General features: G+C 42.5%; 1 protein-coding gene across 1 annotated transcript in view; it reads right to left on the minus strand.

The window, feature by feature from the left end:
• LOC136879168 (lysosomal alpha-mannosidase) overlaps nucleotides 1-24,259 on the minus strand; it is a 371,785-nt gene that overhangs the window by 124,216 nt on the left and 223,310 nt on the right. Inside the window, exons 9-11 of the mRNA XM_068228971.1 lie at nucleotides 22,036-22,255; nucleotides 14,761-14,960; nucleotides 7,320-7,543 (exon numbers count right to left, since the gene is read on the minus strand). Of these exons, the coding sequence (XP_068085072.1) occupies nucleotides 7,320-7,543; nucleotides 14,761-14,960; nucleotides 22,036-22,255 (644 nt within the window). The remainder of the gene's footprint in view (nucleotides 1-7,319; nucleotides 7,544-14,760; nucleotides 14,961-22,035; nucleotides 22,256-24,259) is intronic.

The following is a 24,259-nucleotide window of genomic DNA, read 5'->3' on the forward strand; positions in this document are numbered from 1 at the left end:
GGCTGACGAATCGAAACCACATTCGCAACTCAAGTCTCTCACTAATACATTGAGTGTCAATATGCACACCATCAAAGCGAAACGGACGTCAGAACGACAAAACAATTAAGTCCGTGAAATAAAATAAAATATCGAAGTTATTTGAACTCAACACGCATGGAGAATTACAGTAAAATATTCAATCACCGTTAGGTCGATATCCAATGTTGGGCAGCCCTCATTTGCCGATAACGGTCCCATATCTTAGGGAGCACCTTCCAGCTGTTGGGAGCCGCGCGCAAGATTGGCCTCATTATTACCGATCTAACCCTCTTCATATTTCGTAGATTACTGCAGATGCTACCATCACACAGGTCACTTCGCAAAACATCTAATCTGAGACTTGAGTATGTACAGCTGACATCCCAGACCTATCGTCGGGCTTACTTAAAGTCTGTATACCCTAACACTAATCTCTATGTACACGTACCCTCCTAATTCTATCGTTGAGCGTGAACTAGGACGTCTCATCATCAGTATACTCCTAGGATAACATGTGACGTCCTAAATCTATTGTCGGGCGGAAACTGGGTCGTATTATGCTTCCCCTAGCATATCAGGCGAACCAGCAATTTCAAACAAACCCTGACATTTCAGTTGTAAACCTGGTGAGACTCATAACACACAACGGAACAACGTCTCTTACTATTAAACGAACGCAAGTCGGAAAATGCAGTAAGTCTCTATCTCGTTACAAAACGTGAACTCGAAAATAAATATTGTGTGGTGAGCAATCCCCCAACTCAAACAACCTCAGCATGCGCAATGAAGTTTTAGGGAAGAATAATAATTCCCAACACACGTCTACCATTTAGTGGATGTTGCCCAAAAATAATCATCACCGCCGCATTGGAAACCCTCAAATCGCCTACCGTCATTTCCAAATATTTATATCCATGACTATCCAGTGAAATGGAATTCAATAAATTTACACGGTCAAACAACACCAACCGTGTATTCTAAATGCTCTTTTATCCTTGAGGTCACATTATCCTAATATTCATACTGACTTTACGTAACTAGTCACTTGAAATTGTTACTACCAAGATTTTTAATCTTTACTAGAATCGTTTCCACTTGGGATCTTCCTAGAAATCTACTGTGCATCACACAGTAGTCGTCTCAATTTTCGGATTGTTAGCGGAATACACTACAGCCTGCCACATACTGTACATCTCACATTTAATATACAGCCTGTCTCACAAATCCTTCCTCGGCAAACATAGCCTGTCTCAAAACTCATTCTCCTCGCCTTATCCCGGCGGTATTACTTAAAATCCAGGCTCCCTTTCACCTTCAATATTCCTACCACTCTCATCTCCACATATATAAATTCTTCGCTCGCAATCCATTTTTCTTATATATGAAGACCCTTTCCAAATTTCAATCCTCTTGTAAAAAACAATAACCATTATAAAATACGCCTCTTTATTTTACTGTTACTACAACTTTCGGACCTCGAGAATACAAGAACACACCGCGATTTCCGTATCATCGACATACACGATGTCACAAAATTTTACTTCCCATGAATAAAACATAACTCTATCGAATATCACTGGAATTTTCTAAACGCCTGCGATCCTTGTAAAACATACTTGTTTGCACTTTTAACATAGGAAAATTTTATCCCGCGGTAGACATTATTATTATTATTATTATTATTATTATTATTATTATTATTATTATTATTATTATTATTAATTTCGACAAAAATTTCTGAATTCAAATGATATTCGAAATTAAGACATTCGCCACGACTACTTTATCATGATCACCTTCCTAATTTTACTCACTTCGGACAATATCTCGAAGAACAATAACACAAGATTTCAACGTCGCATTTTATAGTTTCTTGACGTGAATTTTAAAAAACTAAAATTTTCACACGCTGACCAAAAATTATAACACTTTTCACCTGATAATTACAAATATCACCCGACACACGCCTTGAAAAATTGGTTGGGACAAACAACAGTCTAACTAGAACATAATACAAAATATAGACAGACCTGCATTGATGTCATCTTCAATATTCTAGCTACATTTAGCCAGCTGCCCTCGTGCTTAGCCGCACATGGATACAAGGAACATCATCTTCTTAAACATATCTATCTTACAAATACTGCCTTTTCACACGTTATTAAATGACAACACAAATCACGCACTTCCTTCGTTATGATTTTGTACAGCAAACCTCCTTCGTTCTGCAGTCGACTGCAACTGTCTCCCTTCTCCCCAGACTCGGCTTTCATTCACCCTAGTACAACAGGTGTTCCACAGATAACGAAATCAGAACTACTCTGACTAGCTTCCCAACTCCCTTAACACTTTCCAACACACACGAGGTAATACAATATAATCAGGTATGTATTTAAACAGGCGCCTATGCTTTCACAGTTTTGTCGGCGAAAGTTCAGGAAAATTTCTATCACCTTCCCTTTCTAACCGTAGATGTGGACCACAGCCACGAACAAGTACTAAGTTATTTGGAGATCAATCTTATACACTTTTTCTGACGACGACGGGCGTAAGCTTCCAGACCGACACTGAGAAATATGCAGAGGGGGGTTTCTTTTTTAGTCTTAGGAGGTGACGCTACTCACACCACTAAGCTTGATTATGCAATCTGCTAATTTCGCCGTCCAATAGACCGATTTTCATGAAACTTGTTCCAGAATTCCGGACAGACTTGCGATTTATTTAGATGTTAATCTCATAATTTTACGACACTCGCAACAGGTGAAATAAATTATTTCTGTCCGGGCTTTTCGCGGGTTTTCTTCATCCATTGACCTTGGCACGTGGAGCTAGTCCACTGATCTGACGCTGATTTGTACCTAGGCTTAACTGCATTTATATTTAACCTGGGGGTCCTGTCTTCACGTACGGTTTAAGAATAATTTAGATTATTTATTTCTGTATTTACTGTGTTGCCAAAATCTCTCGTTACGAAGAATTCCGTGAATATAAAATATTGTTGAATATTCGCAGTCCACCGAAGTGTCACGGTATTTCACGAGCTTGCGGCTCGGCCTGACACGGGACGCTCGCTCCCACGAGACAGCCAGACTCACGAAAGGGCCGCCCTCAAACAAATAAAAGTAGCTTGTTATTTGAAGTAGAATTATGGGTTCAGTATGGCAGTTTCGCTTACAGCGATAATGCACTCAAAAAACAATTATCCAGGCTAACGAAAGGTACTGAGGTTTGACATCCCACACAAACTGAAAACAATATACTAACCATTACTCTTAAAAATAACGCGAAACACACACCAAACAGTTCACATCTAAAGCAACAGAGTAAAACAAAATTTCGTATGTAACACTCAGACGTAAAATAATGTCGTTGCAAAATCATCTGTGTGCACGGCTTTTCACATGTGACATGAGCACATCGGAGTCGTGGCATGGATCCTACAGTTTAACAAAGCAATAATCATAGGAACAACGACGATATGTAACTTTCCATTCTGTTGTACGACAGTTCCTCCAGTAAATTATCAAGTATATATTAATTTCTCGTCCAAGCTGGTTTCAGTCTTGGTAGCGCACATATTGCATCAATTTCGGTGAATATGAGGCTTTACGAAAGCGTGTTGCTGCTGCGCTTTCTCTGGCTAATGTCCCCCCCCCCAAACTACTCAAAGCAGTATTCTTAAGGCAGTGATAAGTTCGACAATCATTTGCCTTTACTTTAACCAGAAGGCAACTGTCACTAGTCGAGTTGTTTAATTTGGTAAGGAACTATCAGCTCTCGTGATATTTCACTTTATTTACACTGAGTGACCAAAAGTGATGGGAAGACACTGAATGTGATGTTAATAACGAGTTGCTCCTCAAAACGGCAGGAGTACTGTGAGGCATGGACTCCTCAAGCTGTTGGAATCGTTCTGGAGGGATCTGGACACCAGCATGGGTAGCATCCCATAAGTGCTCGACTGGATTAAGATCGGGGGATCTGGAAGCCCAATCCATGGTAGTAACTTCACTGGAGTGCGCCTCCAACCACCTACGTGCCATCTCCATCAGGGTGTCCGGCTCCATGGCTAAATGGTTAGCGTGCTGGCCTTTGGTCACAGGGGTTCCGGGTTAGATTCCCGGCAGGGTCGGGAATTTTAACAATCGTTGGTTAATTTCGCGGGCACGGGGGCTGGGTGTATGTGACGTCTTCATCATCATCGTCGTCGTCACGACGCGCAAGTCGCCTACGGGAGTCAAATCAAAAGACCTGCACCTGGCGAGCCGAACATGTCCTCGGACACTCCCGGCACTAAAAGCCTTACGCCATTCCATTTTGTTTTTTCCATCAGGGCACTCTGGGGCCAGAAAGGGATGCAGATGGTCTGAAAGAATGGCGCTCCCTGGGGCAATGTCCACCACGTATGTTTAGGCCACGTTTTATAGAACGCGTTCTTAATCGCTCGAACTTTTAAACGTGGTAAAACATAAATTACAAAACCTGGCGTGATGGAGCAGACTACCGCGGTTCACGTAGACCCTACCCGGGCTCAAAAAATTCATAACTCATAATAATTCTTGTCACCAGCGATAACACTATATTTGAAGGGAAACATAATACACAGAGCACAAAATATTACAAGAGTGAAAATCCGTAAATATATAGTTCTTTAGTAAATGCTCCGCATTGGTTTGAACAATTTTCAAGCCACCATTGCTTACACTGCAGCAAGTTCATGCCAGTGAAGGATCGTCGAACCAATTTTCTTCCTGCCTTGTTTATTTATTTATTTATGCTCATTGCTAGGAGGTACGTGATTGTTCATCAACCTCAAGTTGAATTGCGGAGGATATTTCATTTCCATGTCCAGTCCTCACTAAGTGGTGAAACGTTTCTGCCACCTTGGTCCCTGAGAAGATGTGACTCTTCTGAAAGGCAAGGGATGGCAGAAGTAGACATACAACAAACATGGGACATCTTGCGTTTGGGGCTCCCGGGGCGTGGGTTGGTGAGCAAGGGACCCTTAGCTGAGTGCTGCATTGCTTCCACTTACTTATGCCTCGCTGCTCACTTTCTTCTATTTAATTCGACCTCCCTTGGTCAAGTCTTGTCCTTTTCCTACCCCGACGGTACTGGTTTTCCGAGGGTTAGGGAGTCTTTCATTCTCACGACCTCCGTGGCCCTTGTCTTTCTTTCGCTGACACCATCGTTTTTCGAAGTGTTGGATCCCTTCCATTTTTCTCTCTGAATGTTATATAGAGGATGGTTACCTGGTTGTACTTTCTCTTGAAAGAGTAATCACCACTACCACCTTGCGTTTGGTAATAACACTAGCAGTATCAACACGAATACAATTCCTCTCTTACATCTCCTTTCAGCAAAGTTCTTCAGTATGGTGAATGGGGCCTAACAGGCCTCATCAGTCGAGTGATCTTCGGTTTACCACAGGTCTGCATTCGGGAGACGGCGAGGGCCTGGTCCTAAGGCGAATGCTGGGACAGTTCCTGGTCTCCAAACACCGCACCATCTCCGAACATCACTTTAATCACTCCAAATCGCCTTAGCCTGAGAAGATATCACGTGTTGTAGTAGTACTCCATCGGTCAAAAGAATTGCGGATGTTAGGAGAGAACTGTCCTTCGTCCATTGTTACTGAGCTATTAGCACTTTGTCTGCGGCTTCGCTCGCGTCATACAGTTATGTTCCATTATATTTTTTATTTCCCATTTTCTTCTGAAGGCCACCGAACCAATCCCATGCGTTCATCAACTTTCGTAAGAAATGTAAGATGTAAATGATGTGTTTTCGCGTCCCGGAATTGAAAAGTTTCACGTGTATTCTTAGTTCGCTATCAAATGAAATTAATTCCCTGTGATCTCGAAATGTAAATATACTAATATTTTACATACTTCCTTCGTAACAATTTCTTTGCCTGCTTTATGAATGGAATGAAATATTAAAGATATGAGTGAGCTTACTTAAATCCTCTTAATCGTAAAACTTAACTTTTGATCAAAATAAAGAGTTAAAATACAAATATTTGTTATCGAACTAAATTATAATTTTAAAGATTTAAAGAAACGAATTATAATTAACTATATCTAAAACCTAAGCATCAATAACTTAAATATCTTTAGAAAACATGAACATTAATATACTTAATTAATTAATAAGTAACGTACAATCGTACGTATCACATAAAAAGAAATAAAAGAATTTTAAAAATAATTATTCAGTTTAGAACTTCTTTATATACGATATTGGCAGTTCTTCCTTCTGGTGCCAAAAGGATTAAGCTACTTGGAGAAGTTACTCTGGAACAGTCAACACAAAATTGTCCGTGGGAAAAACAGTCTTCGCGTAGGTTGATTTTATGGATCATTGTACCAATGGTTATCAAGCTGTTATCTTCGTAATTAATTTCAGGATCGTAAGACATCGCAGAACGAAACTTAATTTTCCATGGACGCAATCGTCTCTTTTCGGACCCCCGGGCGATGTTGCTCGTATCGCGTTTGAATTGTCCCCCGTGATTTTTGCGATTATTTTGCTGGTATGTAGCTGACGCTGCTTTCGCCTAGACTGTTTTACCAGTTGTACGGATGAAATAATTCCTTTCAACTGTAAGCGGCTGCATAACTTACTAATAAAACGGTAATAATTCTCCTTGACAAAACAATATCCGTGTGTTTGAAAAAAGCCGCCAAGAGACAGATTCGAACCTGCATTCTTGCAGAGAGCAACCCGTTGACTTAACCGTTGCGCTATCAGCTCTGCGTTGAGGAGTTACTCATCAACTCACTGACAAACATTCGTATATAATGTTATTTCCATTAAGGACTAGGTTGACTACCTTCTTGAAATACATGAAAGCGGGGTGAAAGAGCGCGTACACTTACATCTTGGAAAGTGCTGCGGCCATTTTGGATTGACAAAAGCCAAGTATTTCATCAAAAAGTTTTGAAAAGAAATATATTTCTGTTGAGTTTTCAAGAAATGCAAGATTTTTGCTGTACTGTTGAGACAATTTCGAAGACTGAGTGAACATATATGTACAATATTTTTCACAAAAACTGAGATATTCAACAAAAATATAAAATCACATTTCACCCCTTTTCACCCCTTTAAAATAGGAATTTTTGAAAATCCTTCCTTAGTGCGCATCTACTACACTACGGTAGGAACATGTCCTCAAATTTTCATGCATTTATCTCCAGTAGGTTTTGCTGTGCGTTGATTATCAGTCAGTCAGGACATCTTGCTTTATATATATCGATATGCAGTGCAATGAGGAAAGTAATGCAGGCAATACCCACCGTTATGGTCCTGCACGGAGTACTCTTTGCCTCTAACTGGGAGACGAACATGCAGCGTTGTGGGACTGCTCATCGGGTTGTAGACGGTAACCACGAAGACGTTCGACTTCTCGGCCACGATGCACTGGCTAATGTTGCGTAGGAAGCAAGAGTCGATCGTGAAGTGGTGGCTTCCGGGATCCTCTTCCGCTATAGCATCTTCGATACTGTTTGATGACAGCTTTCTGCAAAATAAACTAACATATACTAACAGTAAAGGACGTGGCGATGTGGAATATCTCCCACAAAATGTACAAGTCCCAAAAAAGAGAGTAGAACTCAAAAACTTAGACGAGCACAAGTTAGAACATTAAAGAACAGAGAAACTGCACAAAGTTCTTCGGACAATAATTAATAAAAAGCACCAGCTAGTGGAGACTTTTGCCAAATTCAGTACTTTACAAGAAGACTGAATCGATCATGCGAAAGCGGAGGATTGCATTCTATGAACACCACATACAAGACTCCTGGAGCTACTTTTTGATTTCTTTTGGAATAGTGAAACAAAAACACATAGTTTAAAGAAAATGTAAACCAATATTAATAAAAACTAAAGTCACGATGTTTCGTAGGAACCCACATCCATTGCGCGTGTTGATCAGTAGTGAGCCTGTACAACACTTCAAACACCTTGGTCAGATAATAACAGAAAACTCCAGTGTCCCAATGAAATAAAAACACGAATAGCAATAGCAAAGCAAGTCTTCAGAGATAAGCAATCCCTTCAGAAAACAATGTCCCTCCCCTAATGAAATCTTATGTTTGGTCTGTTGTGCTGTATTGTGCTGAGCCCTGTACTTAACCAAGAGTGATATTAAAAAGTTACAAGCCTTTGAGATATGCTGTTGACGTCGGCTGCAACGGATAAGTTGAAGTGAGGTACTGAACATTGTCGAAGAAAAGAGACAGCGGTTGAGTCAGATTAGGAAGAGACAAAGGCTCTTAACCCCTGTGAGTGGGAGCGATAGAACATCATCCACGGTAATCCCTGCCTGTCGTAAGAGGCGACTAAATGGGCCCAAGGAAATCTCAACTTGGGAGCGTGAGTTGGTGACCACAGGGCCCTTGGCTGAGTCCTGGCATTGCATCCACTTACTTGTGTCAGAATCCTCACCTTCACCTATCCCGTCCGACCTCCCTTGGTCAACTCTTGTTCTTTTTCGGCCCCGACGCTATCAGGTTTTCGAGGCCTTGGGAGTCTTTCAATTACACGCAATTCGTGGCTCTTGTCTTCCTTTGACCGATGTCTTCATTTTTCGAAGTGTCGGATCCCTTCCATTTCTTTCTCTGATTAGTGTTGTATACAGGATGGTTGTCTAGTTGTACTTCCTCTTAAAACAATAATAGCAGTATACTTTTTGAGCACACGGTACCGGTGGCCCGATCAGCGCGATGCGAGACGCTGGCTGCCTACGTGTCCAAGCTTAATCTTACAGAACCCGGGTTCGAACCTAGGTCTAAGAACGTTAACCTTACAGTATTAACTTCGATGCCGAGGCTAACAGCATAGCAGTGCAGGCATAGATTTCCCTGACCAGGCGTTAACCTAAACATTTGCCCTTCCCTACACCCTGGTTAAAAGTGCAGGATTAAGCTAACGCTGACCAGTCGTTAACCTAAGAGATTGCTCTTTTTTACACTAGCTCCGGCATAACATCACACGCTAGCTAAGAATGCTGTCTTAAACTCACGCTGACCAGGCGTTAACCTAACCGGTTCCCTTCCCAACACCCTGGCTAAAAGTGGAGGCTTAATCTTCCGCTGACCACGCGTTAATCCAACTTAGCCTCCCCGGACTTGGAGCTGAACTTGAAACAACATGGCGGCTATAAGGCTCAATGCGTATGCTCTACTCATAGGGACGTATTGTCGGAAAGTGACTTCGGAGGCCTAGAGATGAACTAGGAAGAAGATGGCGGCTGCACATCAGACTCTGGAGGTTGTGTAAGGCTTAATACATGTCCTTTATTCATATTTTTTTTGTCTCGAACTTGGAATTGACCCAAAACGGAGATCGAGTATGGAACTCACTTGAACTAAAAAATAAGTACCGCGGGACTAAATTCACGTACTTCGGCGACTCTAAAACGTATTTAGTAGGACATATAATAATAATGTTATTTGCTTTACGTCCCGCTAACTACTTTTACGGTCTTCAGACACGCCGAGATGCCGGAATTTAGTCCCGCAAGAGTTTAGTAGGACATGAAACCAATATCATTAAAGATCGAGTCTGGGACTCCTTGAAGAAGTGAAGAACGACTGCGGGACTAAATTCCGGCACTTCGGTGGAGTTAATAGGAAGATTATTAATGTTTGATCCAAAACAGAGATCGAGTCCTAAGCCTTCTTCCTGTAACATCCAATCTTACAAACTATTTAGTAACCCCTTCAAGGTGTTAACTCCGCATCTAGCAGTCTCAAGCCTAGGAGGAGAGACATCCTAATTCGAACACAAGTTCACATGAATTAAATGCACGCTTTCAATGCGCAGTCATTTACTTAGCAGGATACTCAGTAGTCCAAAGGGAAGAGCCCTGGGTTCCATTCCCTGTCGTATGTAGCGCGAACACTTTTTCGGTTTTGAACACAAAGTTTTAATCTCTAGTTGATGCAAACAATATTATAAGCCACAACAAATCTATAGAGTTCACATCTATAAGCTCGAAAATGTTAAAAACAAAAGTTCAGTGTTCCAAACCCTTGAAACCAACAGCGCGTCACGCATCAGCTGAGTTGCTAGCGTCATTGACTGTGCAGTCGCCAGCTTCAAGACCTTGAAATAGCTTTGCTTTCTAAAGTTATGTCCCAATGAAAAAAGCACATGTATTAAACCTTACATCATCTTCCTAGTCCCGTGTCACCATTTTATTTCTAGTTCAGCTCTGTAAGCCCTAGATCATAGTTTAATTCCTTCTGACCTTCTGCCCTTTTGCACTTTTGCACTTATAGCCTTTTTTCCTTCTGCCCTTTTTCCCTTCCACCCTTCTGCCCTTTTGCACTTCAATTATTCTGCCATTCAGCCCTTCTGTTCTTTCTCCTTTAGCCAGTTAGCAGTTTTGCCCTTTCGACATTTAGCCATGTTTGCCTTTTTTCCATTTATGCCGTCGCTCAGCTCCAAGGCCTGAGGTCGCCTTTCAGCGTTAAGCCCCTATGAATAAAGCAAGAATTAAACCTTACTCCATCTCCCTAGTCCTATGTGTAGTCGTCATCTTATACCAAGCTCAGCTCCAAGCCTTCTGAGGGTGCCTTCCAACGTTACGCCCTTATGAATAAAGCATATGCATTAGGTCTTACCCCATCTCCCTAGGTCTATTAGTACAACGTGTAGCCGCTAAGCTCGTGTAGGGAACGGAAACCGTTAAGTTGACGTATGGTCAGTGTGCGGTTAAGCCTAGGGTGTAAAGTTATGTCCCAGCTGGTGTAGGGAAGAACAATCAGCCAAAAGTTCAAACGTAAGTTTATTTTTTCACCTGCAGACCGGATAATTACATGTACGAACAGCTGGTTAAATGCACAAAAAGGCTACATTCGCAAATACTTGCTCGGTTAGCAACCCTTGCTCCTTGCAGAAACGGTTCTGCTGAGACGTGACATGGTTCGCTTCATAATACTTTTTGAGCATTTCTCTTTTCTGTAGCGGATTGAGCTGTTAGGTTACACTAGTCTTCGGTTCAAGGACAAATCTAGTGTTCGACTTCCTGGTAATGTTGAGCTTCAGTCTAAGAGAGTTCCAAGTTCAATGTCCATTCTTCTTTTGCTCAAGGGAGTCCTAGACTCGATCCCTGTGTAGGTTAGATATTTTGACTAAATATTACTTTTGTTCAAGGGCGCCCCCCTTTCGCGCCAAATATTAATAATTTTATTAACTGTATGTTCTATTAACTGCTTTTTAGATACACCGAAGTGCGCGAATTTATTCCCGCAGTCATTGTTCAAGGCTGTCCCAGACTCGATCTCTTCTTGGGTCAACTTTTAATTATGACATTGGCTTTACGTCCTACTAAATATGTTTTAGACTCGCCGAAGTGCCTTAATTTAATCCCTCAGTAGTTCTTTTTTAGTTCAAGGGAGTCCCAAACTCGATCTCCGTTCTGGGTCAATGTCCAAGTTCCAGACACTAAAAAAGGAATAAAACACATGTATAGTCCTTAAACCTTCACCCTAGTCCCATGTGCAGCCGACATCTTGTTCCTAGTTCATCTCTAAGCCCCGAAGTCACCTTCCGACAATGCGCCCCTATGAGTAGAGCATACGTATTAAACCTTATAGCCGCCATGTTGTTACAAGTTCAGCTCCAAGTCCGAAGAGGTTAAGTTAGATTAACGCGTGGTCAGCGGAAGATTAAGCCTCCACTTTTAGTCAGGGCGTAGGGAGGTGAACCGGTTAGGTTAATGCCTGGTCAGCGTGAGGCTAAGCTAGCAGTCTTAGCTAGCGTGTAAAGTTATGTCCGATCTAGTGCAAGGGAGGTCAACCGGTTAGGTTAACGCCTGGTCAGCGTAAGGCTATGCTTGCACTGTTATGCTGTTAGCCACGGCATCGAACTTAGGTCTGTAAGGTTAACGTTCTTAGACCTAGGGTCGAACCCTGGTTAAGATTAAGCTTAGACACGTAGCCAGCCAGCGTAAGGACATGGGAGCAGCTCGCATCGCGCTGCGACGCCACTCACCGGATCAGGGCTCGTCTAGCGGGCCATCGGTACCGAATGCTGCAGAACTCTAACAAAGTATACTACTAATAATCACCACCACCACCCCCTGAGGCAAGGCCCATGGAGGAATGAAAAGTAAATGCTCTGTCAGTCTAAACCTCGGCACCTTATGGATTAGAGTGGTTTGCTTTCGACCCGGCCTGTTACTCATTTTTATTGTAGGCTGAGTGAGCCGTTCCAGAAGTGGAAATCTCGATTTTTAATAATTCCTGGCTGGGAATCGAACCCACGTCATTCCGGGTGAACGGAGCACGCCTTTGCCACCTCGGCTAGGCAGCTCATACTATTTGTTTACAGGAAGAGGAAGTAGGAATTGGACTGACTTACCAAGGGAGATAAATTTCCCTCTCATTTGAAATAATTTATGAAAAGTTTAGGTAAACTGTTAACCGTCACCTGAACGACAGCCGTAAATGTGTATATTCACATGTCGACATGAAAGAATTTGTTCCAGAGAGGCGAAGGGCAACCATCAGAGAGCTTCCTCACGGTACGACATGAGAGTGTTCTGCATCTTGACCGCCTTCACTTTTGTCTCACACTTCCAGTCAAACAGTAGCTGCAAGTCCTAATGTGAGCACGTGATTTAATTACAATAAGGTTCGAATGTATGTAGTTCGATATACATACTTGCCAACTTTTGAAAAGGGCGACAAAAATCTAACGATTTTTGACGTGCCCCGGCTTGACGAAAATAATAATACTTCTGGGCTACAAAATACAAGAATGCATGCTTTAAACAGGATACTTCACAGAAATCATATCTACTTACATCATAGGCCAATGATTTGTAGATGAATATAACAATCAAGAGGAAATCCATGTTAAACAGCAGTTTGGAGCATACATGACAGCACTTCCTTGATAAATTAAGCACATATGCGAAACCTGAGAAAGGCTTTACACAATAAAACTATTTTAACGTAACACAGGCAAGAAATAATATAATACACACTGCAAATCAAACGCCAGTTCGACTTGAAAGTCATACTTGTGGCCTTTTTTAGCTTCCTGCAAAAAGTCTTGACAAAATGTTTTTTCATAACAGGACCAGAACTCCTGGTCTTCAAAATAGAAATAGACTCCAGAGATTCATTCGACATAGATGATCTGAACTCTGTTCTATTTTTCTTCATAAGGCTGAAATCAGGTTCACGTTCTGCATTGCTATGGGGTATGGTGAGAATTACTCCAGAAATTCGGTTATAATTAAGAAGTCCATCGGCTCCACAAATTCTTGATATTGGTGCCCAACTGGAATCGCTTGCAGCATTGTGATTTGCAACCAAAGTGTCATCAACTTGAACTCATTCACCACCTCATCTGTAGTTTCATTCTTTTCCTCGCATAACATGATAGGAAAGCTTTCCAAGAATAAAACGAATGGAAGAAAACTGTGCATCTTAAATGTTTCCAACCTAGCAACTTGAGCATGCTTTAACACATCAACCTTGAGTGTAAACTTGTTTGATGATGTAGTTACAGGCAGTACAAAAGTAGTTTCTCCCTGATGAAAAGGAGAGGGATTTATCTGTATCCTGGAGATCATTCACTATGTTGGAAGTCTGAATGCCAATAACTAACTCACTATCACCTCAATCGTTACGTCCACCATGTGCAATATTAATATCACACCCACATACCGTGCAAAAGGCAAATTGTTCTCCCATTCTTCATTTTTGTATGCATGTAAAATCAAGAGAATATATTCTTTAAATGTCTGGAAGTACTGTTTCTTGCTGGATTTATTCGCGATAATCTACGATAGGAATATAGCGAATGAAAATGTCCGAGAAAAACTGAAACATCGAAAGGAGCCTGGACCATTGAACGTCAAATAAAATTATAATATAAACACTCAAGGCAATAAAACGCTTCATGTCACACACACGTGGAACGAATGTAATTCTTCTTCTCCTTTATAACTTAATGGACTTCGCTAGCAGTCGTATACCCAGTCACTGGAACGAATGTAATTGGTCCAACGAATACAGGAAACTGCGAAGCACGAAGTTATAACACAAAAACTTAAAACTAAAATATCATAACCGTGCGGTTAGGGGCGCGCAGCTGTGAGCTCGCATCCGGGAGATAGTAGGTTCGAACCCCACTGACGGCAGTCCTGAAGATGGTTTTCGTGGTTTCCCATTTTCACAGCTGGCAAATGCTGGGGCTGTCCCTTAATGAAGGCCACGGCCGCTTCCTAGGCCGTTCCTGTGCCGTTGTCGCCATCAGACGTATCTGTGTCGGTGCGACGTAAAGCAACTAACAAAAACAGTACAGTTCGTAAACAAAGAACAACACTCGCGTGGTCAAAGAATATAGGTTAAATCGCAACAAGCGAACGGAGCGGAACAAAGAATTTGCGGAAGAACTGTTATCCCGGCTTTAAATTCAATTCCAATAACGACACAAACATCACACGGTAAAAATGCCAATCATATCAAAGAATAAGTTATCGACTATCGTGGACTTGCCTTCGACCAAGACCGAGCGTGCTTCGACCCACGTAAAAAGTCGATTGTACGGAAGTGGAGCGATTATCGAATATTGTTTAAAATGTTTGTCCTCGATGTCGTCATCCATTGGTAAAACCGTAAAATGCTGCAATTTCCGTAAATTTTACAGATAAAGCGTAAAAGTTGGCAGGTATGTATCAAAAGACAATCGTTCGTTAGGGAGAAGCCTTACCGAAAAGCTGTCTTTATAACCTTCTCGCAGTGGACGAAGCCGTTGTGTAGCATAGCGTGGTAGTCGTCAGCGACAGCCTGGCGCTCGGTGCCGGTGATGGCGTCGTGGTGCTGCATCACCCCCATGGCCTCCCTCATCACATTGACTAGCCGCTCTTCGTGCTCCTCCAGCCCCGCGAGGACATGAAGCTGTTTGCAGATCTGTGCAAGAGCAAACAATCAATCAACCTTTGTGGAAACGTGTCGAAAATTTGAAATGTACAGAAGGACAGTTTTACGACAGTGGATTGAAAAATAACGGGGGATGGAGAACTCTGTTGGCACGTAGTAAGGGCGTCTCTCATAAACCCAGAGCGAACGCACGCTGCGGCAGCTGCACGTGTTGGACCTGGCAAGCAGCAGTCGCCAGTCACATGATCACTGCAACACCGTATTTTCGTAAGTAAATAGTTGTGGTAACTCTCGCTGTTGGTGTGCTGTAGTGCACACGACAGTAAACGCTGTTCTTCCATCAGCAGAAGATTCCATTCTTACAATCTTGGAAGTATGACCAATGCTAGTCTATTTCCCGCTCGTTCTCCACATCTAACAGTGTGTGTGATTTTTACTGTTGGGGTAAACTGAAAGAAAAGAGTGTATCGAACAAATCCTCACACATAACAATAATTTCGTGTAGCTATTTCTAGGCGGGTGCAGCCCTTGTAAGGCAGACCCTCGGATGAGGGTAGACGTCTTCTGCCATGTGTAGGTAACTGCGTGTTATTGTGGTGGAGGATAGTGTTATGTGTGGTGTGTGAGTTGCAGGGATGTTGGGGACAACACAAACACCCAGCCCCGAGTCTTTGGAATTAACTAATGAAAGTTAAATTCCACCGACCCGGCCAATAATCGAACCCGGGACCCTCTGAACCGAAGGGCAGTACGCTGATCATTCTTCCAACGAGTCGGATATCCTCACACTTTGAGGAGCTGAAGGAAAACATTACGAATGAAATCAGAAACATGACAGCGGCAGAACTTACTCGCGTCAGCCAGAAGACAAACTTTCGAGACGATGAGGTGCACTTTGGTGGCAATCACTTAACTCAAGACAAATGTCTGAAGCTGATATTCCAAAGCCCAGAAATGGAAATACACATCACAATAATCACAACATATTCATAGCTAGCCCGCTCAGTTTCCATGCTTCAAACTCGGCCCCGTATTTGGAATATCTCCCAGCATTACATCATCCCCGGTAATATTTGCGTACTTGACACTTCCGCACATAATTATCATACGTATTCTATCGTAGACTTTAAACTCATATTTCTTGAACTGATTATTTTCAATTCCTATTTTTATCTCATTTTTTATCAACGTAGGATTTGATATCAACGTAGCATCGTCCTATTCCACACGATCTCAATAATTACATAAGTGCACACTGTCGTTCTTACAAGCACAATACTACATTCACTGGATATGTACGACACGGTCCTCAAGACTCTACCTTCCATCTAATGATTATTACCATCAGGGATATTATTGCATATATGTTTTCATACTCTTATCTTTCATTTCTATTCCATAAGTCGCCATATATTTCAACATATCAAAACCAGTGCTAGTCAGCAACGAGTCCTTATTTTAACCTGAATACAGAAACATGATTGCCTGCCAACGTTCTACTATCAAACTTCAAACTTCGTTCCCCTGCGTGATTGTACTGGAGATTAAATGTCATTCACCTGGCTTCGGAAATAGAAAGGATACGTCCAGGCCTTCTGCTGTCCCGTTACCTTCCGTAGCTACCAATTGTTTTCACCCCCTAATTAGTACAACTAGTACCGGCTCCAATGTCCCAACTGAACAGTATTTTAATGTAATGCAGATCTAATTGCGATATCTTACTGATCATGCACAAAGAAAAACTGTAAAAATTTGTCCTTCTGAATGTAATGACTTCTCAACTCAATTCCTACTGCATAAGTTACATGTGAGCTTGGAATGTGCTGCGAAGATAAATATTCCAGCCGATATCATTCTGAAAAATAATATAGTTCATCTTGAACGCCGTGAGATTAACACATTAAGGTCTATTTGTGAAACATCATAGTAGAAAATCAGCGACATTTTGACTATGATAAGTGTTCCAACAGTTTATGTAACCTGATCTCGTAATATTATAATAGTTCTCCAATGTCTATCACCTTATTCAACTCACCGATCATACACGACGCGATGACTGACACAATGGCGGGTTTGGTTAAACTTCGCTCTGCGCTGCTCGTCTCAAGATGGACCGTAGGCTCTAAAAATGCAACTAAGACTGAGTGTTCGGCAAGATGCTACCGATAGTTTTGTAAATTCAGGAAACCCCGCCCTCGAAGTAGTCCAGTGGAGGGGAATGGCGTAGTAATATCACACCCTTGAATTAATTTTCCAATTGTCCGTAGATTAATTATTCAGTGAATACCCTCTAATGCCTCCAAAAATCAGTGTGATTACAGTGTTGTACCAAAATATCAGAAATGATCGTTCATTTTTTTACAAATTTCACCGCGTCACTGGGATTATTTTACTGCCGCGATATGGCGCCTTCCTGCAATGAGACTCATTCTTTTGGGTGAAACCATTCTTCCAAACATTAGACTTATTTATGAGATAATTGATCACATAACCGCACAAACGATCCCTCAAATTTTATTCCCAGATTGGAACATAGTATATTTCTATTAGTCTCCTCACCAAATCACGAAAACTAAATAATATTCCCACTTAATTTTGTAATTTTTCTGATTGGCCGAAAACTGCCTCCAGCTAGACTGACTTCAACCACTGTCGCAGAGAGGAGTTAGGTATGACTTCTATCTCACTCGCTCACTAAGGTGCGGCGAATTCCAATGTCCTCTTTCTCGTGGGAAAAGTTTGGCAAAGACTTTCACATCATCGGCACAATAAATTTTATTACAGGATGCTTTTAGCAAAAACCTTCTCCAGACGTGCCTTAAAGCCAGTTAAGGGGATATATTTTCACCCTGTGAGGTCTCTATGTCGCTCCATTGTGAGATTATCTGCTCTGACTTGCTATTTGCAGTATTCACGTGTATAAATTTAAGAATTTAATTAATGCATACATCAGGCCATTCGCCTTATGGGTGCAGTATGGTAATGATTATCTAGATCACAGCAATATCTCTAGACGGTGTAGATACTTTGAAGAGGGCTGAGCGATGAACCGTTCTCCAGGCTACCTGTAAATGTTTCAACACCACACACATTGGGTCGGAAATCCAAAACGATCAGCGGAAAGGTTGTTACAATTCAGTATTTTTACGGCCCACCGTAAGATATTGAGACGAGTTAGGATTCCGTAAAGGCAGTGCGAGCTGTCAGAATGATGCGTTATGCTGATGAAGTTCTTCAACTTCTGTAAACTGAGCAATTAGAGCGCGGAGCTGTGAGCTTGCAATCGGGAGATAGTGGGCAGTCCTAAATACGGTTTTCAATGGTTTCCCATTTTCACACCAGGCAAATGCTGGGGCCGCTTCCTTCCCTCTCCCACTACCTCTCTCCTATCCCATCGTCACCATAAGACTTATCTGTGTCGGTGCGACATAAAGCAAATTGTAAAACGATCTGGAAAGTGTGGTGACTGGCGATGACCGCTCTTCGCTCGAAACAACAGCAGGCCAGGAAGGTGTAAAAACACAAAACGTGACTCGTCAGACAACGTACTGTCGAGGGAGTTCCAGTCGTTTTGCGTCAATGCACCTGTGTTATCATGGGTGCACTCACTCTCCATCTATTCTGGAGCCCCTTTTGCTGAAGTGTTACTGTAGAAACCTGTCTGGATTCCCTCTAATTCATTTGGAGGGTGAGCTGTTCTACGATAGGCTTCACACACCGTCGAAATCAACGTTTACCTAGGGAAATCAATGGTGCGTGCAGCTCCGCAGTTTTTTTTCCTCGTAGGTGGATGCAGGGTGGGTCTCGGCCCACACATACCCACGGCTGGTCCTTGGTCCGACAGCTCTACACTCCAGTCGGCCAAGAGAGGTGTCTACGCCTCTGTATTCGGAAGACGGAGAGGGGCTGTACCCCACAGTCGGCTGTCCTGAGACTGGTTTTCCATTCTCCTGCAATAAGGCGAATGCCGGTAGGCTACAGTTCCTAGTATAGGTCAGGGCCGGCAACCATCTCACCTTCTCTGCACAACCTCTCCGATACAAATCTTCTAGCCTGAGAGACAGCGTCACCGTCGAGGAGGCTCGCCTCCCCCTTCAAGGGAGGAATGAAAACATTTAGTAGTGGCAGTAGTCCTCAGTTTCCACGACGGTTATTCCCCAAAGTGCCACCCGTCCACTTACGATACACCTTCACCGCAGAGACACGTGGACAGTTCACAAATGTCGCTGCTTCCCAAATGCTGCCCCTCTTGGCAAGAGCACGTCGGTTAAATCGCTGCCCATACCCATGACGACAAGAAGAGCAACGTTTACAGACAGTCGTTCGCATTACACGCCCGCTTCATCAGCCCACGTCAATCGTCGTACGCTCATGGGCTACTCCTGCCAGTTGGTCATAACAATGTGATTCGACTCTGTAATTGTCTGCCTGCTGTAGGATTTCTGAAAGCTCATGCTGTCCTACAACAGAGGTGTTCAACTGGACGCCCGTTGAGTCTAGCCCAGTGCGGGTGGGCTTGTCTTCTACTACTCAGCGAAATGCTGATCGGGGTACAAAACGTTATAATCTCAAGAAAACCAGCCTTATTCCGGTTTGTCTTATACTGCGCTGGATATAAACAGTCAGTCTTGTGTTGTTACGTTTCTTCATTCAAAGAAAAGTGACACGTTGTACGTTGTGTGTTACAATCTACAAAAGTACAGGCTACGATTTACAATTCGTTGGAAGGAATGACATTATTTCCATTTAAAGAAAGTAAAATTCCTGTTATTCATTAAGCAAAAAGTAATATAATCACATAATTGAACAAGTTTACTACTTAACTTTGCACAGTGTTGTAGTGTCGTGTGACTTTCCCTGTTTACTGAATTTCTGAAAATGATATTTGAAACAACAGATGTAAGATGATGACAATAGCTAGCCTCTAAATGGCGAGGGAGTTTGACCACGAGTGAGGACATGAACATTTACTATCCGAGATAAAAATACAACGAGAATGTAAATGTATCTTCCAGATAGATGTACAGTATACATTCAAATAAATAACCTGACTGATTTTATTCCCAGTAAGCATGATTCCATTGTTGGTGAGTTTATCAGATAGTTTGAACCCAAACAACCACAGCCACTGCGTACCCTCCTCAATACCCTATTATATTAAAAATGTTTCAAAAGTGCCTCTTAAAATGTAATAGTTAAAACTATAATTCATTACGTACATCATAAAAATATTTGAGGTTTTAGGCCTAACTCCTTAATGTATCCTGTCAAAATATACGAACTGCAATTAACATAAATAACTTGAAAATGACGTGCATTTCTGCCTCGGGTATCGCCTGCCAGTGCTGAGCACCTCTATAGGCTCTTATGTATCAACGACAGTCACTGAGTGGAACACTGGACCGGGACCAACGACACCCTCCCCCTTCAAACTCGTGATGACGTACCCTGTTTGGACTGTGTTGTCCAATCAGGAGAGAGAGTGTAATCTCCAACGTAGCTTTCTCATACGCGTTCGAGTCCGTACCTACCACACTAACGTCATCCATCTGGTTCTGGTGTTGACGCAGACTTCCAGCTCGGTAAATAGCTGAGTATTTCCCAACTACTGCACAGAATAAATTCGTATAGGATCCAGTATCCTGATTCAAGTCTTTACCAGTGGTAGGGGAGCCGTTGCACCCCGCATTTTGTGGTGAAAACTTATTCTATTTTAGCGGCCTGAGACTAGGAATGTGTACAAGCCCCGTTGTCTTATCAACTAATTCGTTCTTTTATTTTCTTTAATTATTAACAAACCCGGGTAATTTTCCTTGTCTGTAAATATATTTGTCTCCCCCACCCCTACTTCTATCTCCTAATCGCCGCTACTGCTCCTTACCATAACTAGGTATAAAAAGTAATACGCAAGGAATAAAATGATAAACATAACGCGTTTTAATACTTGAGTGTGAGGGTGTGTTGACCAAAAGTCACGGGAAGAAGTGTCCCGCCGCGTATGACCCCTGAGCATTGCGGCTAGCTGGGCAGTCTATCACAGATACCAGTGCAACACGGCGCATAGCATTGCGGAGATTAGACACGAATTCGGGTTTTCGAGGTCAACAGTGTCGACGGCGGATCTTTAATGTTACCACCGCACGGGAAGACCATAGGCGTTTAACGAACGGACATCACATCGCCTCCGCAGAAACATACTGGGCGCTCGACGGGCTACTGTGAGTCAGACCACCGCCCAGTTGAGTGTTGGGAGTCCGGAACCCATTTCTACCAGGACTGTAAGGAAGTAACTGCACCACATAGGCTTCACCAGCCGATTGGTGCCCTTTGCTGACACCTCGACACGGAGCTCAACGACGTGCATGGGCCCGCAAACATCGGCAATGGACCAAGGAACAGTGTGTGGTATGGTCCGAAGAATTCTCAAATATCTATATTATTAATGGTCCTATCGATGAATCCCGGTTCCAGCTGATGGGCGCGTGAGAGTGTGGCGTATGCTATGAAGCTATGGATCCTCCGTGTTGGGTCCAGGCGGGTGGTATGGGTGGCGTTCTCATGAACACAGTTAGGTCCCATTGTCCGGCTGCTGGGAGAACTGACAGTTACACGTTATGTGGACATCCTTTCAGACCACCTGCATCCGTTTCTGTCCCTAGAGTACCCACATGGTGGTGTCATGTTTCAACAGGACAATGCACCATGTCACCACTTTGTTGGTGGCACGCAGGAGCACGACCATTGATTAGCCCTCCAGATCCAGCGATCTTAATCCAATCGAGCATTTATGCTGGTGTTTGCTCCATGAATCGCACACTATCTATGCGGGTAGCAGTACAAGATGCGTGGGTCCAGTCCTCCAGAACGATTGCAACACCTTGTAGAGTCAATGCTTCGCCGTACTGCTGCCGTTCCGACGGCTCTCGGAGGAGCAACTCGTTATTAACATCACATTCAGTGCCTTCCCATGACTTTCAGCCACTCAGTGTACGATCGCAATGGTAATAAATGTATGTTAAACTACAAGATTTCGATTTATTAGCTATAAAAATGTGATTTTTTCTAAATAGTATAGGACCAATACTTATAATATGAGAGGACTTGCCTGCAGGTAGTTGTTGCCGACACGCTCCATACGCTTGCTGTTCGGTCGCGACGTATAGTAGCCCGTCCAGTAAGAGTGAAGATCATTAGCGTACGGGAAGAAGTCGTGCTCGTTGACCGGCCACGTACTGTTGGCGTTGTTCACAGCTTTGATGTAGCAGGATGGGGTGGAGTACTGCACCTGAACTCTGCTCCCGGTCTGCTGCTTGGCGTTCACGTACCTGTGTCAACAAGTCAACCACCCTTAGAAGCAGTAGTTAGGAAAATACACGGCCAGGTACTCCAGAGGGAGGTCGGTATCTGGAGCATGGTAGACCTTGGTCCTTCGGGGCTGTTGCGCCATGGGGTTTGGTTTTCGATGATTACATGACTATTAAGTTTTGAAATAACGTTCAAGTTTTTCCAGTTCTTCAAACACAAATATCTACATTGTTCAGAATTTGAAAAGAATGGTATATCTGTATCGGTCATGTCCACATGTCTGTCTGTCTGTCTGTCTGTCTGTCTGTCTGTCTGTCTGTCTGTCTGTCTGTCTGTCTGTCTGTCTGTCTGTCTGTCTGTCTGTCTGTCTGTCTGTCTGTCTGTCTGTCTGTCTGTCTGTCTGTCTGTCTGTCTGTCTGTCTGTCTGTCTGTCTGTCTGTCTGTACACGCAACACGAGAAAACGGCTGAAGATAATGAAAATCGGCCTGTAAAGTCGGAGGATGAACCACTACAATCTAGGCTATAAATCATTTTATTCACGCTGAGTGAAATGGTAGTTTAGGGGAAGACCTGAAGTTTAATTCTCAAATATCTATATTATTAGTGGTCCTATCGATAAATATTGCATAACTAATATAGAATTAAATTTACGATCATTTATGTCTTATGCATTTTTACGGCACCGGCTATAACAACAAAGAGAGTCATGAATCTGTATTTCTGTTGCTAAGTCGATATCAAAGCCGAGCCACGAAAAAATGCGTTAATAGAATTTAATGCGAATCGGTATCTAGAGTATATAGACTATAGTATGTAAGAAAATACAGTATACGCTACAAACAATGATATTCACCCTGGATGAAATTGTAGTTAAGCGGAAGGCCCCTAAAATTGTATTTAAATACCTATGTTATTGGTCGTGTCGAAACGTACTACATAACAAAAGTTAGAGAGAATACAAAGTCCGATCAGTTATGTTTTATTCAGTTTTACCGTGCCGACTATGATCAGAGTGGTATTTCAGAGTCGGAAGAAAACTAAATGTAAAGGCCTACAATATCGAAAGTGCATAACATTGATCAACAATAACATTACATTGACCATTGTTTGTTGTGATGTTCTTTGTATCTTATGCTGCTACTCAACTCCGATAGATGGGATTACTGCTGCGTACCGTACCCAAGGTCTGTCTAGGGAGGTCTGGTCACGCTACCACAAGCCATATTGGGTCTCAAATATCGTTGTTATGTGGGCGTGCCCGATGTAATGATGTGAGTTATTACTTGTACTTTGAAGGAAAACGGATACTGAGCCGCACCAAATTGTCAAAACAAGACAACTGACGGAATTAGAGTGTTCCGCTTCCCGCTTAGTGGGTACAAAACTGTAGGCGTGACAAATGTGCGAGGTTAGTGAAGTTATACGTTCGTATTATTCCTGAATAATAGTATGTTTATATGAACGATGTTTTGTATTTATAGGTCTTATTATGTATTTTCTTCTAGCATCATTTTGAAGAATCGCAATTTGAACTAGAGGGCAGATGGACGGAAATTACTCAAATGGAATTCCATCCCAATAATTTTCAACGTCCCCAATCCATCTAAGTCTTTGACATATAATAGGAAACCTCCCAAAGAAAGGAAATTGTCTTTCAAAACAAGCAAGAAAAGTAACAGGAAATGTGTAATAGTAGTATTGATGTTTATGAAAATTTCCTTTTCATGTGTCCGGCTCTATGGCTAAATGGTTAGTATGCTGGTCTTTGGTCACAGGGGTCCCAGGTTCGATTCCCGGCAGTTTCAGGAATTTTGCTGCTATATTTGCTTTACGTCGCACTGACACAGACAGGTCATATGGCAACGATGGGATAGGAAAGGCGTAGGAATGGGAAGGAAGCAGCCGTGGCCTTGATTAAGGTACAGCCCCAGCATTTTCCTAGTGTGAAAATGGGAAACCACGGAAAAACATGTTCAGGGGTTCAGGAATTTTAACCATAATTGGTCAATTTCGCTGGCAGGGG

Source organism: Anabrus simplex, chromosome 8 (assembly GCF_040414725.1).
Source record: "Anabrus simplex isolate iqAnaSimp1 chromosome 8, ASM4041472v1, whole genome shotgun sequence".
Classification (NCBI taxonomy): domain Eukaryota; kingdom Metazoa; phylum Arthropoda; class Insecta; order Orthoptera; family Tettigoniidae; genus Anabrus; species Anabrus simplex.